Below are 27569 nucleotides of genomic sequence, written 5' to 3'. Positions count from 1 at the left end.
CTTCATTATACACATATATGATTATTATTATTATTACTATTAACACCTCTCTCTATCTATTCATCTATACACCCTCAAATAACACTAAATTATAAACGTTTATTAAAGAGAGGGGAAAAAAAACATTCCAAAATCGAAGCCTTTGGCAACATTCCTTTTTTTTTTTAAATGTGGAGGTCTTTATAATAGTTCCAGTGACTTCTGATTGGTCAGTTCCTGCAGTGATAAAATCGACGAAATAGTAACAGATGACAGGAAACGTATTTGCACTGATGGACCACCCATAGGATAATTACTTTTGTTGCCTAGCACCAAAAGTAATGTCTTGTGCCATATCTTCAAAATGAAGCCTATGGATTTGCTTAAAAAATAACGTTTTAAAAAAATCTGTTAGACTATATTACTACTGTTATAGGCCTATTTAGTAACGAGATTATTTTACATTATTGCTAATGTTTGGAGATAATAGAGAAAAAGACAAATACATCAAATTGTGGATAAGTTTCTGTAGGTTAAAGTCTGATTAGAAACACCCAATGCAAATGCTGCTATTTGTTTTGGACGTCGCCGCCTTGACTACAGCACTTAAGCAAATCCGTTATCTGCTATTAGATATGATCCAGTTTTACACCATGCAGGATACTCCCACCTCATATAAACCAATTTATGACAGACTCAGATTTTTACAATGAACAGTAAATTTCTTACTCACCTGCACCAGTTTAACCAATACCGCATTTTATAGGGTATGATTAATAAAGTGTGTTAGAAAATGACAAATTTATAAATCTAGATGGAATAAGTATTCATCTTTATCCTTTAAGGAACAGGACAACTATTACTGAGAATAGCATTTTTTTCAGAGAAAATATAACAGAAAAATGGTAAAATAATAATATCTAACATTTCAAATAGACATATCTTTATTTCGGAGTAATGTGGTATGACAAGAAATGGTGCAATGAATCAATTTAGCACAAACAGAAAAGGGTATGACAGAAAAGACTGTATCCCCTACATGATAACATGCTTGCAAAGGCATAACATGTACACAAATTTACAAGACTTTGTTAAAAAAAATCAATATGTATTTACTTAGGACCCAAGGATTTCTCTTCCATAGTGAAGAATGCTCATGAGTTGAAGCTGATGTCCAGCTAAAGCCAATAAGCCAACATTCAACTGTGCAATTAGTAAGAATGTTATCACCACACATTGCACTCATCTTTAACATTAGAAATAAACCATTCAGCTAAGTGTCTTTACATTGTCCTCCTTTAAATGTGTAAAAGGTGTGAAGGATAAGGAATACATAAGCATTTTAAAACAACAAAACCATGACATTGTATAACAAAAACAGGCTAAAATGAATCCATACCAAACAAAACAGTTTGGCAAACCTCACACTACTTCACTGGATTTTGAAATTAAATGTGATCTGGTTATGCGATGCATTTCTAATTAGGGGCTGCAATACTCAACCCTTAAAATATACATTTGGGTTTTCGATTTACCTTTACAAGGCCCCAGTCATAGAGGACCAATATGGTCAGAAAATTGTTATTCAAGAGCCTGTTTGGTGCTGTGCATTGTCTTGGAAACTCAAGTGTATGAATCCAGTTACAATTTAAAATAATTTAATCAAAGCGTAAAAGTCTTATAAATAATTCCTCCTGGAAATTTTAATCTGTTGGTTTGCATTTTTAGAAACTTTAAGGATTAAAACTGATGTTGTAACAGAACCCTTTCATTTGGTTCCATTGCCATATCGGCAATGCATCAATATAGGCAAAACCTCTGAGACACAACTTCACATCAGGGCAGGGGCTGTGTGCAGTCTCATCATATGATTGGTGAAGATCTGTCATTTGTGATGGTGGGTCGTAGTTTAACCGTGGCAAATGGATTCCCACCCCTGATGAGGAAAACAGACATTGTTATTGCAGAGAATGGGTTAAATGCTAGTGCACTGTAATAACACTGATAATTAATTCTGTTAAAAGATACTCACCCAAGGTATGGTGGCACTGAATGACCATTTGGCAAAGATGCCTGCTGCAAACACAAAAATAAGAATAAAAAGTGATCAGCATAAACCGTGCTTCCATTCTTTAGAAGTTAATGTGCAGAGTGGATTTCCCCGTCAGACTGGTTCGTTTAGGATATCAACACATAATTCTGTCACTTCACCAGGCAACTAAGTACCTGGAACAATCTTAGTGTCTTATGACCTCATCATATGCGTCAGGAATCTTGATAATCTTGAAACGCTTGCTTTCGCTGTCTGAGAGTTGAAAATCTAATCATAAACACTTCAAGTGACTATGAACTCTAAACAGTCAGGGAACATGCATGTTTCTTTAGAATACTCCCAGTACACCCTTCTCTTACTCATAGAGTGAAAATATGTCCAAGGCAGGTCTTATTTCATATTACAGGAGTAGGTCACTCAAAAATTAACACACTGTCATAATTTACTCACTAATGACATTCCAAATTATTCCAGATTTTCCAATATTCATAGTGACCACAGGCTGTCAAACACCCAATATTATATAAAAAAAAATAAAAATAAAAAAAAATCATAAAAGTACCCCATATGACCACAGGCTCTCATGCTCTAAAAAAGAATCCAAAACAAAACAAAAACATGCATGGACCTTTCTGGATTCCGCCCTCTCTCTCTCTCTCTTCCACTTCCCCTCCTGTCATTACTCTACTGTCCAATCAAAATAAAGGCAAAAAACTGCAAAAATAAATGTAAAAAAACTCCCAAAAACACAACTCAAACTATTAAAGTACACCATGTGACACTCCCCTCCACCCCAGCTCCAAAAAATACTTCACATGACTCATTTTGTAAGTCATAGCATGGGTTAAGGAACAGAATGGCAGACAATTAACCAAGACGTCTTGTTTAACAGAAAGTTGCATTAAGATTTTGTGTGTTCCACAGCAAAAGGTAAAGGCATACAGGATTGGAATGACATGAGATTGAGTTAATGACAGAATTCCTATTTTTGAGCGAACTATACCGTAAAAATGCTCATCAAAGGACAGACTTTGGTCATCAGACCGTCCACAACAGTCCACACGCTTTTACCAGAGTCACCAGCCCATCAACACATGATCACATTCAAGGTGAATTAGTTGTGACCAAACACTTTTAATTTGATCTCAGTACCCAGTACACGTGGCTTGAGGTCATTCAGAAGAGGGAGCCAGATATTCAGATTCAGTTTGACATCAGCTGATATAGTACAGCTTTAAATATCTCCACTCTTCCTCACAAAGTGAAAACCAAGTAGGGAGCATTTTTCAGATGTCTTTTTATTTTTCACAATGATAGTAATGCAGAGCATTCATCTACCCCTCCCTAGGCCCCCTGGCAAAGAACAAAGGTTACATTATTGCAGGTCTCAGAACGTATCCTTTTGTGGTTATTGCCACGTATGTAGATCTAATTTGTAAAATTCAAAGTCTAACGTTAGCTGAAGAAATATAGCTGGGTCCAAAAGAGACTAGTGAAAACACTTTATATAATTTTATATTACATAAATCTTATTTGCATTATTTTCTAACTGAATGAAATTGGTTACAAATTATATTAGAAGCAATCATTTGAGAAAAGTTTAACTTGAAATTTAACAAGAATTTCGGAATGTTTTAGTATTTGTTTGAAGTGCTTTTGCTTTAATGACAGCAGCTCTCAAGCAGCATAAATTTTGTGTAAAACCTGATGATCGTGTTCTCCAGCATGATTTGAGATCATCTAAAGAGCTTCAATGGAAGAACATCTACATCCTCTATACAAAGAGTTTACATGATGAGTGTCTCAAACTTATTTTATGATTAGTGACTTAAAAATAGTGCAGTCTTATTTATTTTTTCATTTTACAAATCTTTAATGTATATATATATATATATATATTTTTTTTTGAAAGTCTCTGAAGCTCACCAAGGCTGCGTTTATTTGTTATTTGTAATATGCCGATTTGGTGCTCAAGAAACATTTCTTATCAATGTTGAAATCTGATAAATAAACTGAGTTAAACGTTTTTAAAAGAACAATATTTATTTGAAGAGATCTTTTGTAATGTCTTTACTTTTTTTTGTTCCCAGCCAAGTGAATTATTTTATACAGCAACAGTGTTGTATGCATCTTTAAATGCACTGTATGCATTTTCTACATGCACCCTCTGTGCAATTAATAGAGGTTTCATGTTCGCCCTAGAAGGAAACCTGATCCGATCAGGGGACTCCCTCTCAGAATACACCAATGACTTTGCCTACTTTATGTCAAACACAAAAGGATAAGAGGCCCAGATACTCCTCTCTGTCTCTATTTACAGAAAACGGCTGCTTTTCCAACTACCTTTGGACTTAGCTTTCCTATTCGCCAACACAGTGTGTTTACCATGTTCTGTGGAGAGGGAGTGGAGGGCTTGATGGGTCTGTCCCTGGATGAGTCACTGTAGTCAGGCGGGGGCAGCAACACGGGTTCCTCCACCTCCTCGTCTTCCTCCGGCTGCTCTGGATCAGTCACATTCTGGCTATGCAATGGGCTCTCAACTCTGCTGAACAAAATACATAAATCGATGTCTTACTGTTTTTTTCTTACTGAAAAACATTGTTAGTTTCAGCTCAAATCACATGATTTTGACTCAAATTCAAAGGAAAAGCAGACACACCTGTTGGCAATCACTGGCTCATTGTAAGACCGACAATAAGATGAGGGAAACCAGCCCCGTCTGCAATTAAAAACAAAAAATATCCATAATTTCCATCATGATTTTCTAACAAAAATGGGTACTGGCTCAATTTCCATATGCATTGAGGCTTTTTGATTTCAACTACTGTATGACTAATCAAAAACCACTGTATTGGCACAAATGTAAAATGAAACACCATGTACCATGAAGAGTAGATTCGGTTTTGGTTGCTTAGCAACTGCCACACCACCAGCTCCACATAAATTTGAACTGAGCCTTCAAGAGTGCATCAGTGCATTAAGACATTTTCACTTCTCAAAATAGTGCTGACAGCATAATGGGTGAGGGGAAAATCTGTGGACCTTGGACTTCTGAAATGGCAGAGCTGCTCATTAAAATATGCAAAACAAACAAGTATAAGACCACACAAAGCACAGCCACTGATGCCTCCACTGCAGAAGGATCATTTGACCTCTCGTTTGCATGCTGCTATGGATGAATGATTAAATTCACGTTAATACAAAGAACAGATGCACCTGTTAGCTTTAAAATATTGTTTTTAGTGTCAGCAAAAGGAATTGCAAAGTTTGTCATTCTCAAAAAATCTGACAGTTTAATCGAATCTAACCAAATCGACTGAAATTCAGCTTTACAGTAATGATGAACAGGTTAACAAATTTAGTTGCACATAAATGACATTATTATTATTGTGTATCTGAGCTAATTTTTTCGCTGTCTCTGTGAATTTTTAAGATAAAGCAGAGCTGCACAGTACAAAAGTTTTCCTCGTGTTTGTTGTTAAAGTCTGTGTGAACCAGAAGCTCAGACCTGCTTAACTTCATTACATACTTCAGATGTATTTAAAAAAATTGAATTAGAAAAAAAAAATAGAGGACAGGCCATTTTTTGCCATCTACAGCTCGCAGCAGACTGACGGTTGGAGGGGATGGTCCGAGAAGAAACACCATTCCAGAGGGGAAGCAATTTTGCAGATTTTGATCTATTTTTTTCTTAAACTAAATAGCATGAACTTTGATTTCACACGTAATTTAAAAACTACTAAATGCAAGAATAAAATTTGTCTAAATGAAGGCAACAGTTTTGTTTCATGCAAAGTACAATATATTTAGGCCCATGCACAGGCTTACGGCAGCAGCATGTTTGTTTTCTCTCAATGACGTGCACAAGCACCTCTAACATGTCTGACATGTTGAACATGTCTCGCCAAATTCTGCAAATTAACAGAGTAAATCTAATGAACAGAAACATGTAACCAATCTTTCCAGCTCAGGAAAGCTGATGTTGCTAACATTCAAGTCAAAGGGCAGCATGGACAAAGATTTGCAGTGAAAATTTGCAGTGTCCTCAAGGTCCCTCATATTGTTCCAAACCTGTAAAATGTACTTTTTTTCTGCAGAACACAAGAACATTTTTAAAGAATGTTTCAACTGTTTTGTCCATATAATTAAAAAAAAATGATATATTCTTATATTTATCAGAATAAAATATATTTTATTATATATATATATATATATATATATATATATATATATATATATATATATATATATATAATATTTTTTTTTTTACTGTTCCACAGTACAGTACACATACAGGTTTGTAACATCATGAGGGTGAGTAATGTAGCAATAACTTTCATTTTTGAGCAAACTATCTCTGGGGATGAAAAACAAGCAGTCCTATATAATGGTTCACTTACTGTCCAGTATGTTCTAGTTCTCCATACAGCCATCCATCCCTCTCCTCTTGAATAAGCAGTGTAATGATGTCTCCATCATCAAAGCTCAGCAGGGTCTCGTTATTCCCTGCTGTGTGGGGGAAGATAGTTTGCACCCTGGTCTTCTTCGCCATATCCATACCGCTAGACACAGACTCAGACCTAGACAAGCCGTTTCCATCTAGGCTGTCTTGATCTGTAGATTGCAAAGTCCAATTTACGTGACATTAATGAAAGATATTTTGTGGCAGTATTCAGCTAGATCAGTAATCACAGCTACATTTCAAGGAATGCCTTATCAACACAGACTAGTACGCTTGATTGTTGAGAGCGGAAGAAATGAAGTCCGATTAGATCAAAGTGTAAGAAGTTGTGAGCTTGCCTGAGTACAGCTCTGATGGGATGGGGGTTTTAGGAAAGTCCTGGGAGAACATGCTGGCCAGTGGGCTTGTGTGAGCTTTGAGTGATGGGGCTGGGGGTGGAACAATTGAACCAGAATTGGTCTGAAGAGAAAAATGCGACAACACAGAGACCTTAAAGTCAGTGTGCCGTTTTGAACAAAACTCAATCAGTTGGTAATCTACTTAAACAACAAAATTATATGTGGCTCTCAAACATAAAAAGGAGCATTTACACATACTCATATGTTAATGGTGGTACATTCTCTTCTGTGTGAGACTAACCCTGTCACTGTGCTCCAACGCAGGCGAGAACTCTGGCATGACTGATATTGGAGTCTGTAGACCCTTGATCATGGCTATCACTGTGTCGGGCACCTTGGTGGCATCGGTACACTTATCTTGCCAGCTGGATAGTGTGACGGTCAGCATTTCCTTGGCCTGTGGGGGAAAGTGCAAAAACTGTTCAAAGGAAGAATGGCAAAACAAGGTAAACTACCATTCAAAAGGTCAGTATTATTTTTTGGAAACAAATTAATACTTTTATTCAGTAAGGATCAATTAAATTGATCAAAAGTAAAAGTAATGTTACAAAAGATTTCTTTTGAACTTCCTATTAAAATAATCCTGAGTTTTTTTTTTATCATAGTTCCACAAAAACATTAAACAGCACAAATGTTTACATCATTGATAATAATCAGAAATATTTCTGGAGCATCAAATCAACATAATAGAATCGTTTCTGAAGGATGATATGACACTAAAAACCTGGGTAATGGCTTCTACCATCACTGGAATGAATTATATTTTACCTAAATTTTTAAATGTATTAAAATTGTAAAAATGTTATACATCAAAACAGTTATTTGTAATTGTAATAATACTTACAAAATATTACAATTCTTACTGTATTTCTAATCAAATAAATGCAGCCACGGTGAGCATAAGAGACTTTTTTCAAATACAATCAAAAATATTAACAACTCCAGACTTTTCAACAGTATTGTGCCATTACTTCTGATTTATTGTTGCTGCCACATCTAACAGCATTAACTGGAACACCAGTGAGTTTAATATTTATCAATTTAGAAAGCTGAATATTTTCAGTGGGTCACCTTGTCGTGGAAGGCTATTAGCTGATAGCTGAAGGCACAGTGTTTCTCCGCTAAGAAGCAGAACCTCCTTTTCTCTTCCAGCAGAGCTTCCTTATATCCTTCTGCAATAAACATCTGCATGTCTGTCTGCCGGGATGAGATGGTCTCCACACACTAAAGATAATAATGATCATAAGATATGGCATCACATCATACTCACAGTAGTCAGCTAGCAAGGAACAGATATGTTCTTGAATTCTTGCTTGAAATTAACATTTTTTGGGACATACTGCATTGAGAAAAACAAAACATCACATTCAATAAAATGAGACATCAATCATATCATTATGAAGTCCACAGTCAACACCTCATGCTAATGCATTCATTTTCTCATGAGTAACTCTCTTTCCAGACTGAGGATTCATTACTTTTATAGAACAGAGCTGCTACCAAGTAGACCTGTGAAAATTACACCAGAAACAGAGCTCTGCTCTTCTTCCCAGGATTCCCCTCGCTATTATAGTTCTGTGCAAGTTGTCATAGTGACTGTGAACGTTGCTTGTTTCCTTGGAGTTGTTTTCAGAATAATTTTTTTATTTGCAGATCATGTCTGGACAAGAAGGTCCTACACAAGCATTGGCTTTAACAACAGCAGTGCATTACAAATACGAATGATATGACTTCATGGCTATTGTGACGAGCGTCCTGAGCACTCATCAGCGTTGCCCTGGAGACAGAAGCGAGACACCTGCACTCGCTCATCACGCCTGGATCGGCCACACCTGTGGCCCATTTGCCCGCGGCCATATAAGCCGTGTGAGGCTAACACAGGGGGAGATTGATCTCCATGAAGCTGAGAATTAACGTGCTATCTCGTGCAGTTTTCAGATACGCGTGTGACCGATCCAGCCCTGCCACGAGCACAGCACGGACTCACCGCTCCGAGGGAAAAATCACGCACGGAGAGCACCGCCCCACCTCAGCAACTCACACTTCACTCAGCACCCCTTATCACTAATAAATCCACCCTCCAGGGTATTTATTTGAGCTCTCCTTGTCGCGTGATTCTTCCACCCCGTCACACTATATTAAATTATTATTTGTTGGATTTTGTCAGGGACATGACCTGACATGGTTTTGGATGAGATTTCAGTCCCAGCTATGATAAATTATATCTCATCAACTCAAAATATAGATATTTACATGATGGGAAACAGGTTTTCATATATGTACTTCATTTGCCCCCACCCAAAATGTTTTTGGGCTTTTTTGCCTTAATTTTAGATAGGACAGTAGAAGGGCAGACAGAAAATCATGGAAGAGGAGAGAGGGCAATTTGAACGGGAAAGCACCTCAAGACAGGACTAAACCTCAAGTTGCCCAAAAAAGCAACCTCACCATATGTCAGAGCACTTGCCCACGTGGCTATCATATGGCTTCAATCCAAAATGATTTTTTTAAGTTTGATACTGTGTTTACAATGGCAATTTTAAACTAATTTCGGACTCATTGTGATTTGCAAAGAAAGCACAAATCACACAATGACTGAAACGCATTTTATTCTGAATGTTTTCTTCAGTGAAAACAATTTACATGATTGTGAGTGATGCTTTGTTAAATGAAGCAGCGGCTCAGTTCAATTTTCTTTCAGACATCTGTCTCAAAATAAGACTGAAATAAACTCTAAAGCAAACACATTACATAAAGAAACAATGTGCCTTTGAAAGGAGGAACACAATGGTGACTGTTGAGCTATTAAAACAGACTATTAAAATCTACTGCAACAGATTCAGCACAAGTGTCAAATCATGTTTCTGATATTGAGCCAGAAGCTTAATTGAATAGAGCTGTTCCCATTTGTCATGTAGAGCCAACCCTTTGTGATGGTTTTCCTCGAGAACTTTCTATTTGCTTTTAGAATAGTAGGTTTGGGTCGGCGAGTAATATAATGTCTGTCATGAATATTACTTGAAAAAAATTCAACCTTATGCCCTACAAAATAAATTACAAACTGAATGAATTTTAAAGTCACTGTTGTTTTTTTAATGTTACTATATATAGACTATAATTGGTGACTCATCAAGCATGTAAACACATCTTTGTTAGTTGCAGACTTCATTAAAGTTTTTTAACCCTATCTCATGAATAAATGGTTTATCTCATCTCTATTCACTGAAGGAACTTCCATGACAGACTTTTCTCTGTTGATTCATCTGCCATCAGTTTTTTTAAGTGCAACACCCTCATCTCAAAATCCAATCAACAACCGATGCACACAACCAAGTCCCTGCCTATTTAAGTCCTATCCATATTTTTTCTTTTTCGATAATCAGTTACACTCATACATCAAAATATGAAAGAAAAGATCTGTCGCTACTTTCGTTTCTTGCAACTTCAAGCAAATTGTTAGCAACTTAATGCACACAGCATTTATGTTGAGAAAATATGTGTGTCAGTTCAAGCAATATTTATCTAAAAACCCAGAGGAAATTACAGAAGGAAAAAATGACTCAAAAATGCAAATTTTCTGCTAATTGTTCATTTTCTTCCAAAACGTAGGACTACAAACTGAACAGCTCTGTTATGTATACGATTAAATGATCAGACAGAAAAGACTGCAATTTCATAAGAAAAAAAAATACAAGAAACCTCACCTCATTTTCTTTGATCTCATACTTGGATGAATGCTTCCCTTGACTTTTTCTGCGCAGTTTCTTCAGGTCAACCTGTGATTTGTCTAAAAAGTCTTGCTTCAATTTGTGTTCTGACTGGTATCTTTTGAAAGTGGCCTAGAGGGATTGTAATACCACAACGTTCGTGAGATGTCCCTGCTTGCACAGGTGAGGGAATGGGAAGTATTGCTTGACTGAACGTTACTTACATTCATGTACTTGATATCCATATCTGTTTTGCTTTCCAGTTCAGTGATGAGCTCTCTGTGGAACTTCTTGAACTGTAGCAACAAGTTTAATGGAGATAAATCACCACAGAGCGATAACAATCCATTACAGTGAATTGCAAGTCTCCCTATAATTCCACAACAATGATAACATTATTTACAGAAGTCGAACAAAAGGGTTATCTTATCAGCTTAGGTAGCTAAATATTCACAACACTGTGAGTCTGAATACCTAATATCATCTGATTAAAAAATGGTTTGGGAGGAAGAAAAGCTCTGAAAGTCAAGAGAGCAGAGGGTCAGCCCTTAATACAGTCACAAACCTCAGATAGGTTCAGCACACACACTATCCCGAAGGCAAAATATTATTGTATGATTTATAATGTCAGCATTTATGTGATCAAGTGACTGCAAGAATGTTTGAAGTTACAAATACATATAAATACAATCAACATAATACAAATCCAAATCCAATGTCCTAAAATTTTTCTCCAATAGCACTGCCTGCTACAGTTTTGTTCATAGGTTTAAATATTCATTGAAGATGTTTATTTCATAAAAATTGCATTTTGTATTTTTAGTACTGCTCTTATGATGCTACTTTATATATTTATACACTACCTTACAGACGTTTGGGGTCATGAACAGTTTTCCATTTTAAAGGGGTCATGGGGTCAGGGTCATTTTCCCTGAGTTTTTGACATGTAAGAGGTTATTGTACTATAAAAACATCCTGTAAGTTTCAGAACTCAAAACTTCCTCATTGGTCCAAAAACAGCTGTTACTGAAACCAAGCTGCCAAAATGAAGTGTTTCGGATTTTGTCTCAGTATGACATAATACTGTGACAAAAGCTCAGCCCTACAGAATCAGATCAATATCTACTTCTACATCATTGCATCTTTTGCCCTGCCCACTGGCACATTAATGAGATGAGAAGCAGAGAACAGAGCTACAGGATCAATGCACTAAAAATAACATTACATTCCAACAGATCCTAATGGTAGGAAGGCTACAATTATGCTATAATCAACACTTTTTAACTATAAGTTAATATCAGCAGTTGTACTTGTAAACATTTCTAAAAGTTACACATGTAATTATGTTTCATTTGCAAAGATGAAACCCAGGTATAGCAGTGGGAGTTTACATGAAGTCTTCAAAGAGACTTGCTTTTTATTTTAAATAGACTTTCTTTTATAATATTGTAAATGTCTTTACTGTCACTTTTAACTAATTTATTGCATCCGTTAATAAAAGTATTCATTTCTTTTTTAAAAATCTTATTGTCCCCAAACTTTTGAATGGTAGTGTATATTCCATAAGGCGTAATAATAATATTAATAATTCTGAATTTTAGGAAATTACCCTCAGAAAATCATGTTCAAACATGTTCAAAAATCACAAAAGGCTCCAAGATGTTACTAATACTCGAGAAGACAATGCATTATATGAAGAAACAAGGGTATTAAAACTACACAGAATTAAAGAGGAACATACTGAATACCTATCAATATCTACAGTTTCCTCTGGAGTTGGAGAAAAAACTATATTGCATACTTACAGTCTCCTCCAGCTCCAGTTGGACCTTCTTATGCACTTCTGAAATCTCCATTAACACCACTCCTGAGAAGAAAAATGAAACATGATATTTATAGGATTTTTTCTAGTTTTTTTTCCATCTCGACTGGAAAAACAGTTCAAAGTTGTCTTCTCTGTACACGACTCCCCTATGACTATAACTTTTTCATGCATTCTCCTACTCTGTATGATCAGTGTCATTTCATCTAGCTGGGGCTCCATTAGTGCTGCTCATAAAAACAAACTTTACAGCAAACAAGCAGATGTGAGCTGTAGCATTATCACTCATCCAGCAGTTATAATAGCATCATTAACATGGCAAGGTCAGCAGAGTAAGTCAGTAAATGCCATCTTTGTACTGAGTGTCAGCACCTGCTCTGTGTTTTCACAACCCCTAGAAATGTTGCATTAAAGTGCACAACCTTACAAAGGTTACAGGGCATCCCTGCTGATGGATTATGGAAAGCCTAAATGGATTATGAGTAGTGCCTACAAATGAATCAGTATCAGTAAAATCAAATTTTCATTGCATAAAAGCCAAATGAAAAAGTGTAATGCAAATTAAATTTTACATAATGCACATTCATGTTCAAACTTGCACATAATTCATCAGTGCACATTATTTATTTTTTTACTCTGCTTAATGAATCTCTTTGATTGGATCAGGAAAAAAAACAAGGGTGGGAGTTTCCCATCCTACAATTTTCCACCTTGAATATCCCATTTCACAAATATGTCAGATTACAGAAAAAATGTGATGTGAATGATGTTTGATGTTTATTTCAGATTATTTACAGTAGTCAGTTAGTTACAATCGGTAATTTGTAAGTGCAGGTTAAAGCACCCATGTCCCTCTGAGCTGCATTAAACAGTGTGTAAATACATCTAAATGCCACTTCAGACACAACTTCTGCATAGATTAATTTTGATGATACTGGTTTCATTTGTTTGGTAACTGCCTAAATGTCATATTAATCTAATTGACTGATTAAATGTAACAATTTGACTCAAAAGATGCACACTTTTAGAAAAAAATGGCTTTATTAAAGGTAAAATTGCCCATAAAAGGTAAAAATCTATTTAAACTTATATGAAAAGATAAAAAAAAAAAATTCACTGATGTGAACTGACCACACAGAATATGAAGAATATCAAAAACTGCAGCTGTCTACGGTAGTCAGATATCAGCACAATAACACACTCGGCAAAATATCATCTAATTATCGTTATCAAAAAAATCCCAAAATCCATTTATAGAATTTTTGACATAAAATATGAGAGAGTGACATCACAGAGACTCGGTAATTTGTTGAACTTGTAGTCTTAAAGCAAAATGTTATTATTTGCTATTCCAGTTTGAAGCAACTTTTCTTTTCTGCTGATGTCACTTTGGTTGTGAAGGTTTTTGGGTAATGTTAACTAATTAACCATTTGGGCAATGTTTTAGCAAATTTGTATTCTGCTTAAATGTTACAGTATTTTTTTTTAAATCATTGAATATCTGTTTTTACTTAGAGAAGTGTCGGATAATTAAAGTAAAATGTATTGCAAACAGCAGCTCATGTTGGAATTGACACTAGCTACCATTTCCTCCATTTGAGGTTGTACATATTTCTCATCAAAATGTTTTCAGCCTGCAAATTTTTCTTTAGATTTTTTTCCCCTTGGAGGTGTCTGTGTTAGGACAGAAGATTTCTCATGCATGTGGCATTCACAGATCACAGTGACATGCATATCCCCATGTCACGGTCCATATATATATATATATATATATATATATGTATATATACAAATATATAATTATTATTTTTAATTTCTTCTTATTAAAGTTTCAAAAGTGATCTAGTCAAGAGCATTGTTGTTTGATTAATATGAATGGCAGACAGGACGAATATTGGACAACTTCCCCTTTAAGATCGAAGTCTGGATCCAATATACTGTTACATATGCATTTTCTTTTTCCGCTGTTTGCTCTCTCTTAAGACCTAAATCACTGTGTTTATGAGGATACTTGCAAAGATGAGGATTATGACGCATATAATTGTGTTTATGTAATCGTTCAAAGCCAATAAAGCGGCAAAAAATGCGAGCTCCTCTCAGACAGAAAAAGAGACTGTGCACGCATATAGCTCTGTTGTTTCAACAGCTTAAAAACGCGTGTTCATGCTATAGATGTAGTCCCTCGTTTAGGAACGAGCTCCTCGTTTTGTCCTGGCTGGTCGCTCTCCACCTGGTTTTGTCTCCCTTCACGTCCCGTGGTGGTGTGTAAAGATTGCAGTCATCCAAATGATGAAAAAGTATTACTGTAAACAATGTATTTTGCGACACCACGAAATAAACGATAGAGCATAATATGAAAAGCTAGACTTTTTAATGTATTTCTTTTTATATCGCACAGCCCTACTGCCAACTACAGTAAATATCTAAAAAAACAAAAAAACTAATTAACCTGTAAAATGCTCCAAGGGGTTGATAAATAGCCACATTCCCAACAAATGACATTTTTCACTTCACATCGTCAAACACCTAAACCAAACAGTCTTTCAGAAATTCACCATGTTCCTACCAACCACATTCTGGTTGCTGTTTGTGCTGTAAGATATGTCTGTCAAAAGCAATTCCACCATAAGATGTCAAACACCTTGACATTAAGGAACTTGTTTCGTTAAAATAACAAAAGTACACGTACATGTGAATGTTCATGTTCTTAATGTTAGAAGAGCGTGTCAGCAAAGGAGAAGAAAAAGGGTGGTGACTAAACAGCACTTCTTACATTCCAGTCATACATCTCCGACTGAATGTTTAAAGTCCCTAGAGAAATCACTTTAAGAACTAAATGGAGAGTTACAATGGTAATTCATTATGTAGTACCATTTGATGAGACATTTGGCCCAGACATGCAGTCTGCAGTTCATATTAATTACTACTAAGTTCAAATTGTGTTGTTAACCAACATTTATTTCTAACTCTTCCAGAACTTTCTTTCAGGCATGTTGATGCTGACACAATGCTCACTTAATCAAGAGTCACAAGCAATCATAAGTTATGCATTCCTTATATACGGAACACACTGTCATAATACTCTTAAAGGTCATTATGAAAATTTGCAGATAAGGTTTGCACCAGTAATCACTACAGCATTAGAACGGTACAGCATAAAATGGTAATATGACGGATGGTCTTATGACTAAACTAAATGTGAATTTCAATGGCAAGCACTTTGAATTTGCATGTTCCACTGGAATATTCAAGCTGTGATGCTTTTCTCAAAGGCATCAGAGGTGGAAAGGTTTGTAGACAAAGTCTCACAGAATCGCTGTTTACTTTGTGTGTTTGCTGGCGGTCTGTGCAAAACATGTGAGAGAATCCATACAGTCTGGTGGTCATTTGAGCTGTCTGAAAGGGATTCCAGGAAAAACTAGGAACGATAAAGCCAGTGAAGCTCAGTAAATCACAAAAGAACACTTCACTGGAAAGCAAAAGCTCAATTACAGTAAGTAAAAAGTATTTGTACTAAGAACGGTGTGTACCATTTTTTGGTTAAATTAACAGATTAATGTGAAGACAAAGCCATTAATCTTTGTAATTTGCACTTAAAAAGGTATCATTTTCTTCCACCGGACCTGCAGTGGCGAGTATGAAAAGTTGCCATTAAACAGATGGCGGTTTATAAATCACAGTAAGCACTGTCATTATTTCCAAAAATATGAATCAAACTGATGCTGAGTCACAAAAAGTCAACAAGAACCAACCCTGTCTGGGGCGTTAAGCAGACGCAAATGTATACCTCTATTTGAGAAAATGAGGAAATAACTGGCACAGCATATTCCAAGACACGTTGAGTACAATGAATCATCTGCTAGGAAATGTTAAGCCCGCTTTGCACAGAGCACATCTATATCAGCGAAAGCCAGATTAGGACTTCTGGGCAATGGTTTAGAGAGTAATACTCACCCAGCTCCCTAGAAACGGGCGATACGGCAGCATTTTCCCCAATCTTTGAGACTGCATCGAAATATGCCTTTCCAGCATAGGTCATTGCTATGAGAGAGTGAATAACTCATATTGATTAACAGGAACTGGTAGCCAGACTGCCTGTATTCCAGATTTATTTTTGTCAGAGTTTTAAGTTTATTGAGCTTTTATGGGATATTTTATGCAAAAAATGTAGGGTTATGGGTATTTATTCTTTTGTAAATGAACTGATGTGATTACCTGTCACTGCTTTGTCGTAGCTCTTCCCCAGGTTAACCAGATTCCGCAGTCCTGGGTTAAACTGTTCCATCACATTCTGGAAGAGCAGGAAACAAAGCTCATATTTCAAAGTTACAGGGAGAGCACCTTACTGCTGCTGAATGAAACTGAAGAAACTTCAAAACTGACTCAGATTAAGGCGCCTAACCCAAGGAAGATATTTTGTATAATGCTTTAGTTTTTTGTCTATACAATCAAGTAAGTGGTATCCAATGTTGTTTTGGACCCCATCGATTTTCACTGTATGGACAACACTTAAAACATTCTTCACGGTTTGGAAATATGATGATGAGTAAATAATGGGTTTTTTTTTTTTTTTAAATGGTAAAAAAAATTGGGGTGAACTGTCCCTGTTTCTACATTTAAAAGTGCCCATATTACCCTGTTCTAGGTAAATCACATTGTATTGTCCATGCAAAAAAAAATTACAACACACTTTCTAAAAATACATCTACTGTATTTAAAAATACCCTTGTTTAATCATTGACTTATATTTCTAATTATATTGCCTATGAGAACAAAGTCCGCTAAAGTATAGGGCCCTCTGGGTCTCTATTGAAATGCCCTACTGTAATGTAATTCTGGGCAGTTCCTTGGCTATTACCCAAGAACACACCCTTGGCAAAACAATGAACAGTCAGGTATGCAGTAACAGAAACAATTCAGCACAAACTGGTTTCTTAACTCAACCCAGAAACCCAGCTGAAGCACTTTAAAATGCACTCATGCCTATTACACAACTTCAACGCACCTTAATGACAAAACGTAAGAGTTCCATAAAATAACACTTCATTATCAAACAAATCAACACAACTTTCACAAGGCTGCATGTACTGGGTTTAATAATAGGTGGTCAATGACAAATTATATACATACACAATGTATGACCAAGAAGATAAACGCAGTTTAAACCTACGTTACCTTATATGTGCTCTCGGTGAGTTTGTTCACGTCCTCCGGGGTTCGAGACATTTTTGCCGGTATTCTCCAAACGTCCTTGCTGACAATGATTCAACTTTCCCCGTTCAAATCGTAAAGCTGTGTTTTCTTCCCACCTGTTAGCGCGTGTGAAGCGTCAGAGAAGCGAGCGCTCTAGCGCTCTCGAGAAGAACACAATACTCTGCTGCACTGATGCTCTGAAGGAGGATGAAACCTTTCCGCGCGACCTCATGCCACACGTGGACAGGTGGGATCCGTGACGTCACAGCTGTCTATGGCCAAACAGAAATAAAGACATTCTTGTTCCTCTTCTCGCTTATTTATATGTTTTTTTGGTTCTGTAATGATGATGAAAAAATATATTGTTAAAGACATTTGGGCTGAACTTTGATGTATTTTTTTCACTGTGAATATATGTTAATAATGCCCTTAAAATAAAAACATTATTTTATCTTATGACAATAAATAAAACAATGGTCTAGAATTTAATTTATTTTTATTTTGTTAGCTAATTCATTGTCAAAAACTGAAATCATTTTGTGCATTTATGGACTGAAACTGGTACCCTAACAAGCATGATAGTGAGATATATCGAAGATTAATATCAAAATCATGAAGTTATTCAGCTGATAAACATTTCACTCTTTACATCAGCGCCACTTTGTGACCGTTTGTTTTGTATTATAGTTAGAGTTAGCAAAAAGTGTGACTACTAGCACTAGTCCACGTATTTTAAAAGCTTTGGAATAATATGTAGAGACTTTTGCATCCTCTAAAATCTATCCAGAAGTCTGTCGAGGAATGAGGTTGTGAATTAGTTATGTTTCTGCATGAATTATGTTTTCTTCGGCATCACAGCAAACATCTTTATTCAGATGAGCGTAAGGATTCAACACGTGGATATGATTTCAAGCCTTTACAAAACAGTGAAAGACATAAAAGGCTCGACTCAAGTCACAAGCTGTCGTCTGTACACATTTAGAAATCACTTCTGACGAGTCCACATGAACGGGTGTGTATAGTTCTAATTAACAGATATAAACATATGTTTTTCTATTATAACTAATCGTTTACTCTTCCGTTTTTATATCCGTGTTGAATATTTATTGATTTTCATTTCCATCAGGATCTGGAGTGTTCTCGTTCTCTCACTGATTTCCTCTCTTGCTTTTGGGATACCTGACGAGTTATCCCATCAGTTATCTGGTAAACTGTCCTCTTTTGTCTTTCGACTTGGTTGGTTACTTGGTGGTTACATTGTGTCTATTTCACTATAGGAAATGTCAAAGGAAGGATTATTTTCCGTCAAATGGAAGGGAATTCAACATACTTGCGGGATAGTGGGAAGTTGGCATCTTACATACCCACCGTGGTTTCATTTGATCACTTTGACTCGAGACATACCCTTCGCTCTGCCACTTTCACATATACATGGGACTTAGGCAATGGGTGATTGTTATGTGAATAAATACATCAATTTCAATAAACTAAATGTTTATCTTTAAAATGGTTTTCTTTACAGTTGACATTGTTTTTTTAGGGACGTGCGTAAAGGCCCAGAGCCTTTTGTGAAATGTCACTACACTTCATCAGGGAACTATACATTTCAACTGAGCATTGAAGCCAATACACCCCTACATTCCAGAATGACTGGGCTGTACTCTGTAGATCTGACTGTGTTAGGTGGGTGCAGAATCATTATCTCTCTTAACTGACTCTTTATAGTATCAGTGGTATTAACATGTCAACAATTATTTTGTTTTGTAGATGCCATAAAGAGCGTTGAATTGAGAGGACCTTTAATTTATCACGTCGACCAGAGCAGCAGTCTATCTTTTCACGTTGAAGGAAGGTAAATGCATTTCAAGAAATTAAAAAATATATATTTGGGACTTTGGAGGTCTATTATTTTTTTATATACTCTTTTATTCACCATCATCCTGAAAAAAGTCAACAGACTTGACTTTTTATTATTTTTTCTATTGTATGTGATAAGTCCACCGGTTTGTCTGTGCTGGAGAGTTTTGTCTGAATGCCACACACCCAGTCCAACCTCCTGCAATATAGTCAGGCTCTACGGGAACATATTCAATCTGAACTACACCTTCAGATCAGTAGGAACGCATTGCTTAGACCTGAGTGTGAGAAACAATATCAGCAAACTCCAGACATCCTACAACATCTATGTGCAGATTAGCCGTAAGTATAATACTTTATCTCAAAGAATTTATCTTTCTTCATTCCACTGGAAGAGTAACTTTGAAATGTTTCCTGTATTCCTTGTTTAGCCTATAAAGTATCATATTTCTCATGTTGAAATGGAACCTATAATGGCACAAAAAATGAAAATTATGTCATGTATGAATTTTCTTTTGTGGAATGCAAAATGTGATATTTAGCATAATTTCCTTTGCATTCAATGAAAGTGATAAGTGAATGTGGACGTGTATGGGGACATATGTAGTGACGCATGGAAAGATTATCCATGTGAATGAACATGACCGTTAAAAATCCCCGTTTGCGTCAGGATATTGTGCCTGACCACATTTGGAGCTAAACAGCATCACTTGTCTGCTTTAGGTCACCGATTGTTTATTCATGATTCACTCAGCCTCAGCATGAAGAAGTCTGAATTACCCAACAGTATGCCATTTTGACTTCCAGATTGTCAAGAAACATTATGGCTTCTCACAGGTTGCAAAAGCAGTGTGAAGTATTAATTAGGTAATTCTAAAAAAAATTTATAACAACATATACAACATTGATTGAACACTCACATTTGATTGGTCAAGCAGCATTCCAGAAGTGTGGAGACAGTCCAACAGCACTGGGTCTTTTCACTGTTTGCACTCGGCTTTCCAGTGTTTGCGCAGTTTAGTCTGTATTAGTTTTATGTGTTTTTCTTTAGTGTCTCTTATCGTTAAGCCCGTGGGTGGCGACAAGTGACTGTCTTAGTGAGTGACTCATTGAATCATTATTCAACAGATTCGTTCAAAATACTGATTTATACAGGAACTAAACAATGCCACAGCGTGTTGCTTGGAAATGTAATGTGTACTGGTAGTGATGAAAAGAGTCATTTATTGTGCAATACCCTTTAAACTCTGAGCAAAAGAAATTACTCCAAATGTGTGTTGCCATAAAGATAAGTGATACATCACATTGCAAAATTACTTCCAATAATTTGGAAAACTGGTTAAATGTGTGCCCTGTAAAAGCTCAAGTTTTCCTGCCTATGTACAGCAAAAGAAATATCACATCAAATATTAGGCTGTGACTTAGTTATGCAGTGCCATTTCCTACTAATCTTTGTTTGCTTGTGTTATACATTCACTCTCACATGTATATATGCTTTTCCCTCTAGCTGTGAGTCTCATCTTCATTTTGCCCTGTGCTGCAGTGATATTTGCTACTCTCATATTCATCTCTGTGTCAGTGTGTCGTCCGCGGCAGCAATCCCTCATATCTAAGGCTCTGGTGAGTGATTCAGATCAGAAAAGAGAACAAGAACATACAATAATGTGAATGTGCTTATGTATTTAAGCATTTTGTAGAAATGCTTTTAATTAAGTGTAACATTCAGGTTTGTCCACTAGAGGTTGACATAAACCAGAAAGTATTTAATGAAACTGCCTTTGTTAGGGAATTATTTTTGTTCATCTGTATTCTCAAAAATGGTCATTCAAGTAATGAGCCAATGTTTCTTTCTTTCTTTTGTGGTTGTGAAGTTGTATAAATATTCTCTTGAAATTAATGTATGAATTAAATACTTTATTGCAATATTTCTAAAGGTTATGCAATTATGAAACCCTTTCAGTCTGCTAGGATGATCTTAAAGTCGATTTTTAATCGAATGTTAAATTTAACAGACTGTCAAGATAGACTAGATGAGTAAAGTTTGTAGACAAACTTTAAGTTGGCTCGAAAATGCCTAGCCAGAAAGTTTGAAGTAGTTTTAAAAGCTTGAAGTTTGAAGGTTTTCAGTTTTAACTAATTTGAAGTTTAAAGTAGTTTTAAAGTTTTAAAGGCTTGAAGACAATACAATCTATCAGATAAGATAGAAATATTAGATTTGAAATGTTAGATGTAGATTAATAGACTCTTGTGTTTCTATGTGGTTGCTAGGATGTTGCTATGTGATTGCTAGGGTATTTGGGGTGGTTTCTAGGGTATTTATGGTGGTTGCTAGGGTCTTGATATGCAGTTGCTAAGGTACCTGGGGTGGTTGCTAGGGTGTTGCTCTACAGTTGCTAGGGTACACTGGGTGATTGCTAGGGTGTTGCTATGGGGTTGCTAAGGTACTCTGGGTGGTTGCTAGGGCATTGCTATGCGGTTGCTAGGAACCCAGATTGGGTGCTAAGGTGTCTTTTTTAATTACCTTATCCTAATTTGTCGAAATAAGTGATGAAATGTTAAATTTAACAGAATATCAAGATAGATTACTACTTGATCAATTGCTAGTTGGCCAGACTAGTCAGTCTTAAAGGAATAGTTTACCCCAAAATTTGATGAATGTTTACTCACCCTCAGGCCATCAAAGATTGGGAAAAGATCAGAGCAGATTTAGAGCAATTTAGCATCATATGACTTTCTCAACAATGGATCCACTGTAGTGAAAGGGTGCCATCTGAATGAGAATTCACACAATAATCCACATGAAAACACAACCCACAGCAGGATTCCATTTGACATCTTGTGATGTGAAATGCTATAAGAAACAAATGATTAAGATACTTTAAATTTAAACCATTGTTTTTGAACAAAGAACAAGTCCATAATCCATGATAATGTTTCCCGCAGTGAAAGAATCCTTTAATCTCTGTTGTCCTCTCACATCAAAATCCATCAACATATTTGGATATATTTGTATTGAACTCTTTTTACTTATAAACAGTGCTTGATTTGCAAATCATGATCTTCAAGATGGTGCTGATCTCTTCTGACTCAGATGAGAGCAGTGTTATGAATAGAGGACTTTTTAAACATCTTAAAGTTATAGATTTGTTTATTAAAAAGATGCAGCTTTTCACTTCACGAGACATTTATTGATGGACTGGATTCGTGTGGATTACTACTGATGCCTTTATCAGCTGTTTGCAAGCACCCATGATGGCACCCATTCACTGTAATGTGCTGCTAAATTTCTCCAAATCTGTTATGATAAAAAAAAAAAAAAAAAAACTCACGAACATCGTGAAAGTCACAATTTTCATTTTTGGATGAACTTCAACATAGTGGCTGTTTATGCAACTAGCCATCCTCCTGGAAAAATCAAATTTGCACTTTTCATAAAAACTAATTTTCATAAGAATCATATTTTGTCCTCAATTTATTCACATGTACTAGTTTTCCAATAAAGGTCAGCACATCTCTCTTAAAACAGTAGTGACAGTTTGAAGTGTAATTTTAAGATTATTGTATCAGATCATATATAATCTGATATAAGATAATATGTATTTAGGTGTCATTGGCAATTATAATAAATGTCCGTTTTCTCTTTTTGTGTCTACAGATGGCAGATATGAATTATCTCTCCTTCACAGAAATCGAGCTGCGTGCCAAAGATGCATCTGTCACCTTACAGGATAAAACAAATGAAGCCCAGCCACTTCTTCATCAGCCAGAGACTTCCTACAGCACCCAACCCTGATTCTAGATCACACTTGAAGTATTCATTAAAATCAATCTTTCATTGAATTCTTGTCACGTTGTCTATTTATTTACAATTAAGAAAAAGGCAGGTCCTGACTCAACACCCTTTGAATCTACACAGCACAAGAGCACTGAAAGCTTTTTGCTCATCTGATTCACTCTTCTCCTTCAATGTGAATTCACTAATGCTTTCTCTGCTCTTTTTGTTTGTACTTGAGTGGGTTTCAAGGTTTACTTCATGAAGGTTCCATTTGTTAATGCAAAACTCCTTGAGATCCTAATGGATGCTGACACTGGTTATGAATCTTTAAAAGTATTAAAGTACATTAGGTTAGAGCGACTGCATGCCGTTCAACAAGCGTGCCTTGGACTATTGTTACAATTTTAAACCTGACCCAAATGTACAAAAGCACTGCTATGCAGAACGATCATATTTCTTTGCGAGTGATTATGAGTGAGAGCTTCCTTGTCTAAGACCCAGAGCTCTTTCTCCTGGAATGAATGAGTCTGACCTGTATTTTCCTGCTGTGATGATCAATTACATTTGCCATCTGCACTGTGAGATACCAGGAAGACAAGAATTACAGCTCCACAAGGGACTGCAAAATACCTCTCTAGGTTAAAGGCTACAGATGAGCAATGCATCATACGTCTAATGATAACTGTGCCCTTCAGCTCAAAAGTGGCTGAGGCATATTCTTCCCCTTGGAAGTGTAGCAGGAGTCATATGTATGTGAAAGGACTTGAATTTGTTTCTTTAGAAAAGTTTAGCAAAGATTTATTTCCATGTTTTTTTTTTCCATAAGGAAACAGTCATCCAATTAGTAAAACATGTAATAACTTAAGACACCGTTCAAAAGTTGGTGGTAAGAAAGATTTCTTTAATGTTCTCTGTTGTTCACCAAAGCTGTATTTATTTGATCAAAATACATTACAGTGATATTGTGTAAAAAAAAAATTGCATTTTTTTTGTTTGTTATTTTAAAATGTCATTTATTCCTGTGATGCCAATCTGATTGCTTATAATATATATATATACACACACACACAGGGTGGGCCATTTATATGGATACACTGTAATAACATGGGAATGGTTGGTGATATTAAAGTCCTGTTTGTGGCACATTAGTATATGTGAGGGGGCAAACTCCTCAAGATGGGTGGTGACCATGGTGGCCATTTAGAAGTCGGCCATCTTGGATACAACTTTATTGATGCTCTAATCCTTCGACTCCTTTGTATGTAAGGGAAATCCTCGAATGTCAATGTGTGTAAAGGCTTTTTTATGTTATTTACTACCCGGGTAGTGTGTATGTGTGTAGGAGATCTCAGCTTAGCTGTAAACTTCAGCGGATCCGCGCAGAATCACGGCTCTGGCTCACTCAAGCAGAATCAGCGTCAAAGAAACCAATCTGCACAAAACAATGCAGTCACATTAAACATCTCTGAATTCCATCAACTTCAACAAAGATATTTTCTATCAGTTGCACAAAAATGTCCGTAAGCACGTTACTCGTGCTCGTGACAACATTTGTAAACGTAACCAAGCTTATGATTACTTAGAAATGCTACATCTCTCTGTATAACATATTTATTTTCACTCGTTGACATTTACATACTTGTGAACCAAAACGGATTAACAAGCGTCATACACCACTTAATTAACTCAGTACAAACCCTCTTTAAACATACAAAAAATACATTCTTAAGATCATATATAACTCTGGTTGTTTTTTTTTTATATAACACATGTAAAGAAAGATGAACGTCTAGTAATTCATAGCAAGCAAAACTCACCAGAGTTCTCACAAAAGGAAAAGTAGTAATCAAAAGACTGGTTTCGACAGGATGAAGTTGAACTTGTGCTATAATTAACACTCTTAGAGAAAGAAGTCACACATTAAAATGGAGAAACATAACAAAATTGCTTAATTTTCTAAGACCACATGCGAACATTGTGCATTTCCAGCAGGCTTCTTCGTCTGAACTAGACTCAATTGATTCAAAATGTATGCCACAGCGCTAACCGCCCTCTAGTGGCAAATCATAGAGTTGCACCAAGAGATTATTACTGACATACAGCTAAAGGGAGTGGAGAAAGAAGTTAGGATATGATTGAACCATTAAAGGTGAAATTTAAGGGGGTTACAGTAGTGTTCAGTGTCACATGATCCTTCAGAGATCATTCTAATATGCTGATTTGCTGTTCAAGAGACATTTATTATTATTATTATTATTATTATTATTATTATTATTATTATCATCAATATTTTAAACAGTCGAGTAATTTTTTTTCCGGATTCTTTGATGAATAGAAAGATCCAAAGATCAGCATTTATCTGAAATAAAAAGCTTTTGTAACATTTTATACTACGGGGCCGTTGAATGCTTGAATCTGATTGGCTGACGAACGTTCTGAGGTGTGCAATTATTTTCAGGGAAACGCACGGCGAACGTAGTTCCAGGCAGCTTTCTTGACCGCATTTCAGTTCCATATAACTTCGCATCGTTGTCAGCGCTGCCCTGACGATTTTATCAGTTAGCCTAGTGTAGCAACTTAAAGGCTACACATGACATTTCTCACTAGCGAGGTAATAACAGCGCTGCATCTTAAAGCAGACTTACAGTTTAGAGACGGTGCTTCAGAACACTGTTGAGGGACACACAGAGGTAGCCTAATTCATACAAGCTCTCTCTCTCTCTCTCTCTCTCTCTCTGTTTCTCTTTCTCTGTGTCTCTGTCTCTCTCGCTCTCTTTCTAATAACTTCATTATTAACTGCATTAGTCTGCTATCAACGGCTCAAGCCTCCATTGCCAGCTTTAAAATGACGTTTTGGAACTAGCAAAAGAGTCGTTGGATGAGATGCGGAAGAAATAATCCTACTCACAATAGCGATTTAAGTAGAAAAACCGGACGAATCCCTTGAAATATATAATCTGATCGATGTCTTGAGGTGTGGCAACCGTAGTATAAGCGGAATAATTGACTCCGGACCGTTGAATTATTAGAAAAATAATGCACACCCGAGGTGTAACGGCCACTCCGCTTCGCGTCGTGGCCGCATCACCACCTCCGGTGTGCATTATTTTTCTAATAATTCAACGGCCCGTCGTCAATTATTCCTTACATATACTATACCATTCAAAAGCTTGGAGTCAGTATTTTTTGGGAAATAAATTATGGAAATTAATACTTTTATTTAGCAGGGATGCATTAAATTTATCAAAAGTGATGATAAAGACATAATGTTAATATTTCTATTTCAGATCAATGTTCTTCTGAACTTTCTATTCATCAAAGAAACTTGAACAAATTCTGCTCAGCTGTTTTCAACATAATAATAATAAATGTTTTTTGAGCAGCAAATCAAAATATTAGAATGCTTTCTGAAGGATCATGTGTGATTTAAATCATGTAATCATGTAATGATTTAAAAAAAATCAGCTTTGAAACATGAATAAATTACATTTTAAAATATATTCAAATAGAAAGCAGTTATTTTAAATAGTTAAAATATTTCACAATATTACTGCTTTTGGTGTATTTTATGTCAAATAAATGCAGGCTTGGTGAGCAGAAGAGAATTATTAAATGCGCGCGCACACACACAGATTCTTTGATGATTAGAAATATTAAAAAGAACATTTATTTGAAATACTGTATAAATCTTTTGAAACATTACAAATGTCTTGAATGTTGTGCTTTTGATCAATTTTAATTTAATACATTTAATCCTTCTAATGCATTCATCTCAATAAAACTATTAAATTCTTAAAAAAAAATAATAAAAAAAACTCACTGACCGCAAACATTTGAACTCTACTATAAATATTTGTATTGTTTATACTTTATAATTGCATTAGACTCCTTTGAGATCAACTGCAAACTTTTTGGTTTACAAAACAAAAAACACTTTAGTTTAGGGACTATTAATAGGATATTGGCTGTTTTTTAGTACTTATAAAGCACATATTAAGCACTTATTATAAGATCCCTTAATTCTACCCCATACCTGAACATCTACTTTACTAAATATTAATAAGCATTATCTTTAAGGATTATTAATAAGCATAAGCTTCCTCATCCAGATTAACTCTGCTGTATGTAATTCACACATCATTCAGTAATTCAATTCAATATCTACTTCACTTTAAAGCTCATAATGTTGATGTGTGACTAAATGCATTTGGCAGAGCATGAGTAAACAAAAATTCTTTCAAGTGTTAATCATCTCAAGGATGTGAGCTGTGATGAAGCTGGAGGTTTTCTCCCCCTGTAGGTGTTTTCTTTCTAGAACCCTAA

General features: G+C 35.9%; 2 protein-coding genes across 3 annotated transcripts; one reads left to right on the top strand and one right to left on the bottom strand.

Annotated features, from left to right (window-relative positions):
* Positions 1–795: 795 nt before the first annotated feature.
* On the bottom strand, positions 796–17820 carry LOC306851905 (BAR/IMD domain-containing adapter protein 2-like 1). 2 transcript variants are annotated; one of them, XM_079388406.1, is made up of 14 exons: positions 17597–17820; positions 16637–16712; positions 16376–16462; positions 12405–12466; positions 10824–10895; positions 10597–10731; positions 7964–8116; positions 7134–7289; positions 6833–6953; positions 6433–6646; positions 4692–4751; positions 4418–4574; positions 2012–2055; positions 796–1915 (listed from the first exon to the last, which is right to left on the bottom strand). In XM_079388406.1, exons 1-14 carry the CDS (start codon positions 17645–17647, stop codon positions 1843–1845), a joined length of 1461 nt encoding a protein of 486 aa, XP_079244532.1. In that variant the 5' UTR covers positions 17648–17820; the 3' UTR covers positions 796–1842. The 2 variants fall into 2 exon arrangements, with proteins under 2 accessions (XP_079244532.1, XP_079244531.1); XM_079388405.1 differs by having other exon boundaries at positions 888–1915; positions 4376–4574.
* Positions 17821–18539: 719 nt separating this feature from the next.
* Positions 18540–23309, top strand: LOC306851913 (transmembrane protein 130-like). The gene is made up of 8 exons (XM_079388417.1): positions 18540–18626; positions 18741–18820; positions 18892–19063; positions 19155–19297; positions 19382–19466; positions 19611–19813; positions 20979–21091; positions 23127–23309. The coding sequence occupies exons 1-8, from the start codon at positions 18619–18621 to the stop codon at positions 23262–23264; spliced, it is 942 nt and encodes a 313-aa protein (XP_079244543.1). The 5' UTR covers positions 18540–18618; the 3' UTR covers positions 23265–23309.
* Positions 23310–27569: the final 4260 nt, after the last annotated feature.

This window comes from Barbus barbus (genome assembly GCF_936440315.1).
Source record: "Barbus barbus genome assembly, chromosome: 32".
Taxonomy (NCBI): Eukaryota; Metazoa; Chordata; class Actinopteri; order Cypriniformes; family Cyprinidae; genus Barbus; species Barbus barbus.
This window is presented reverse-complemented; position numbering and strand designations above follow the sequence as displayed.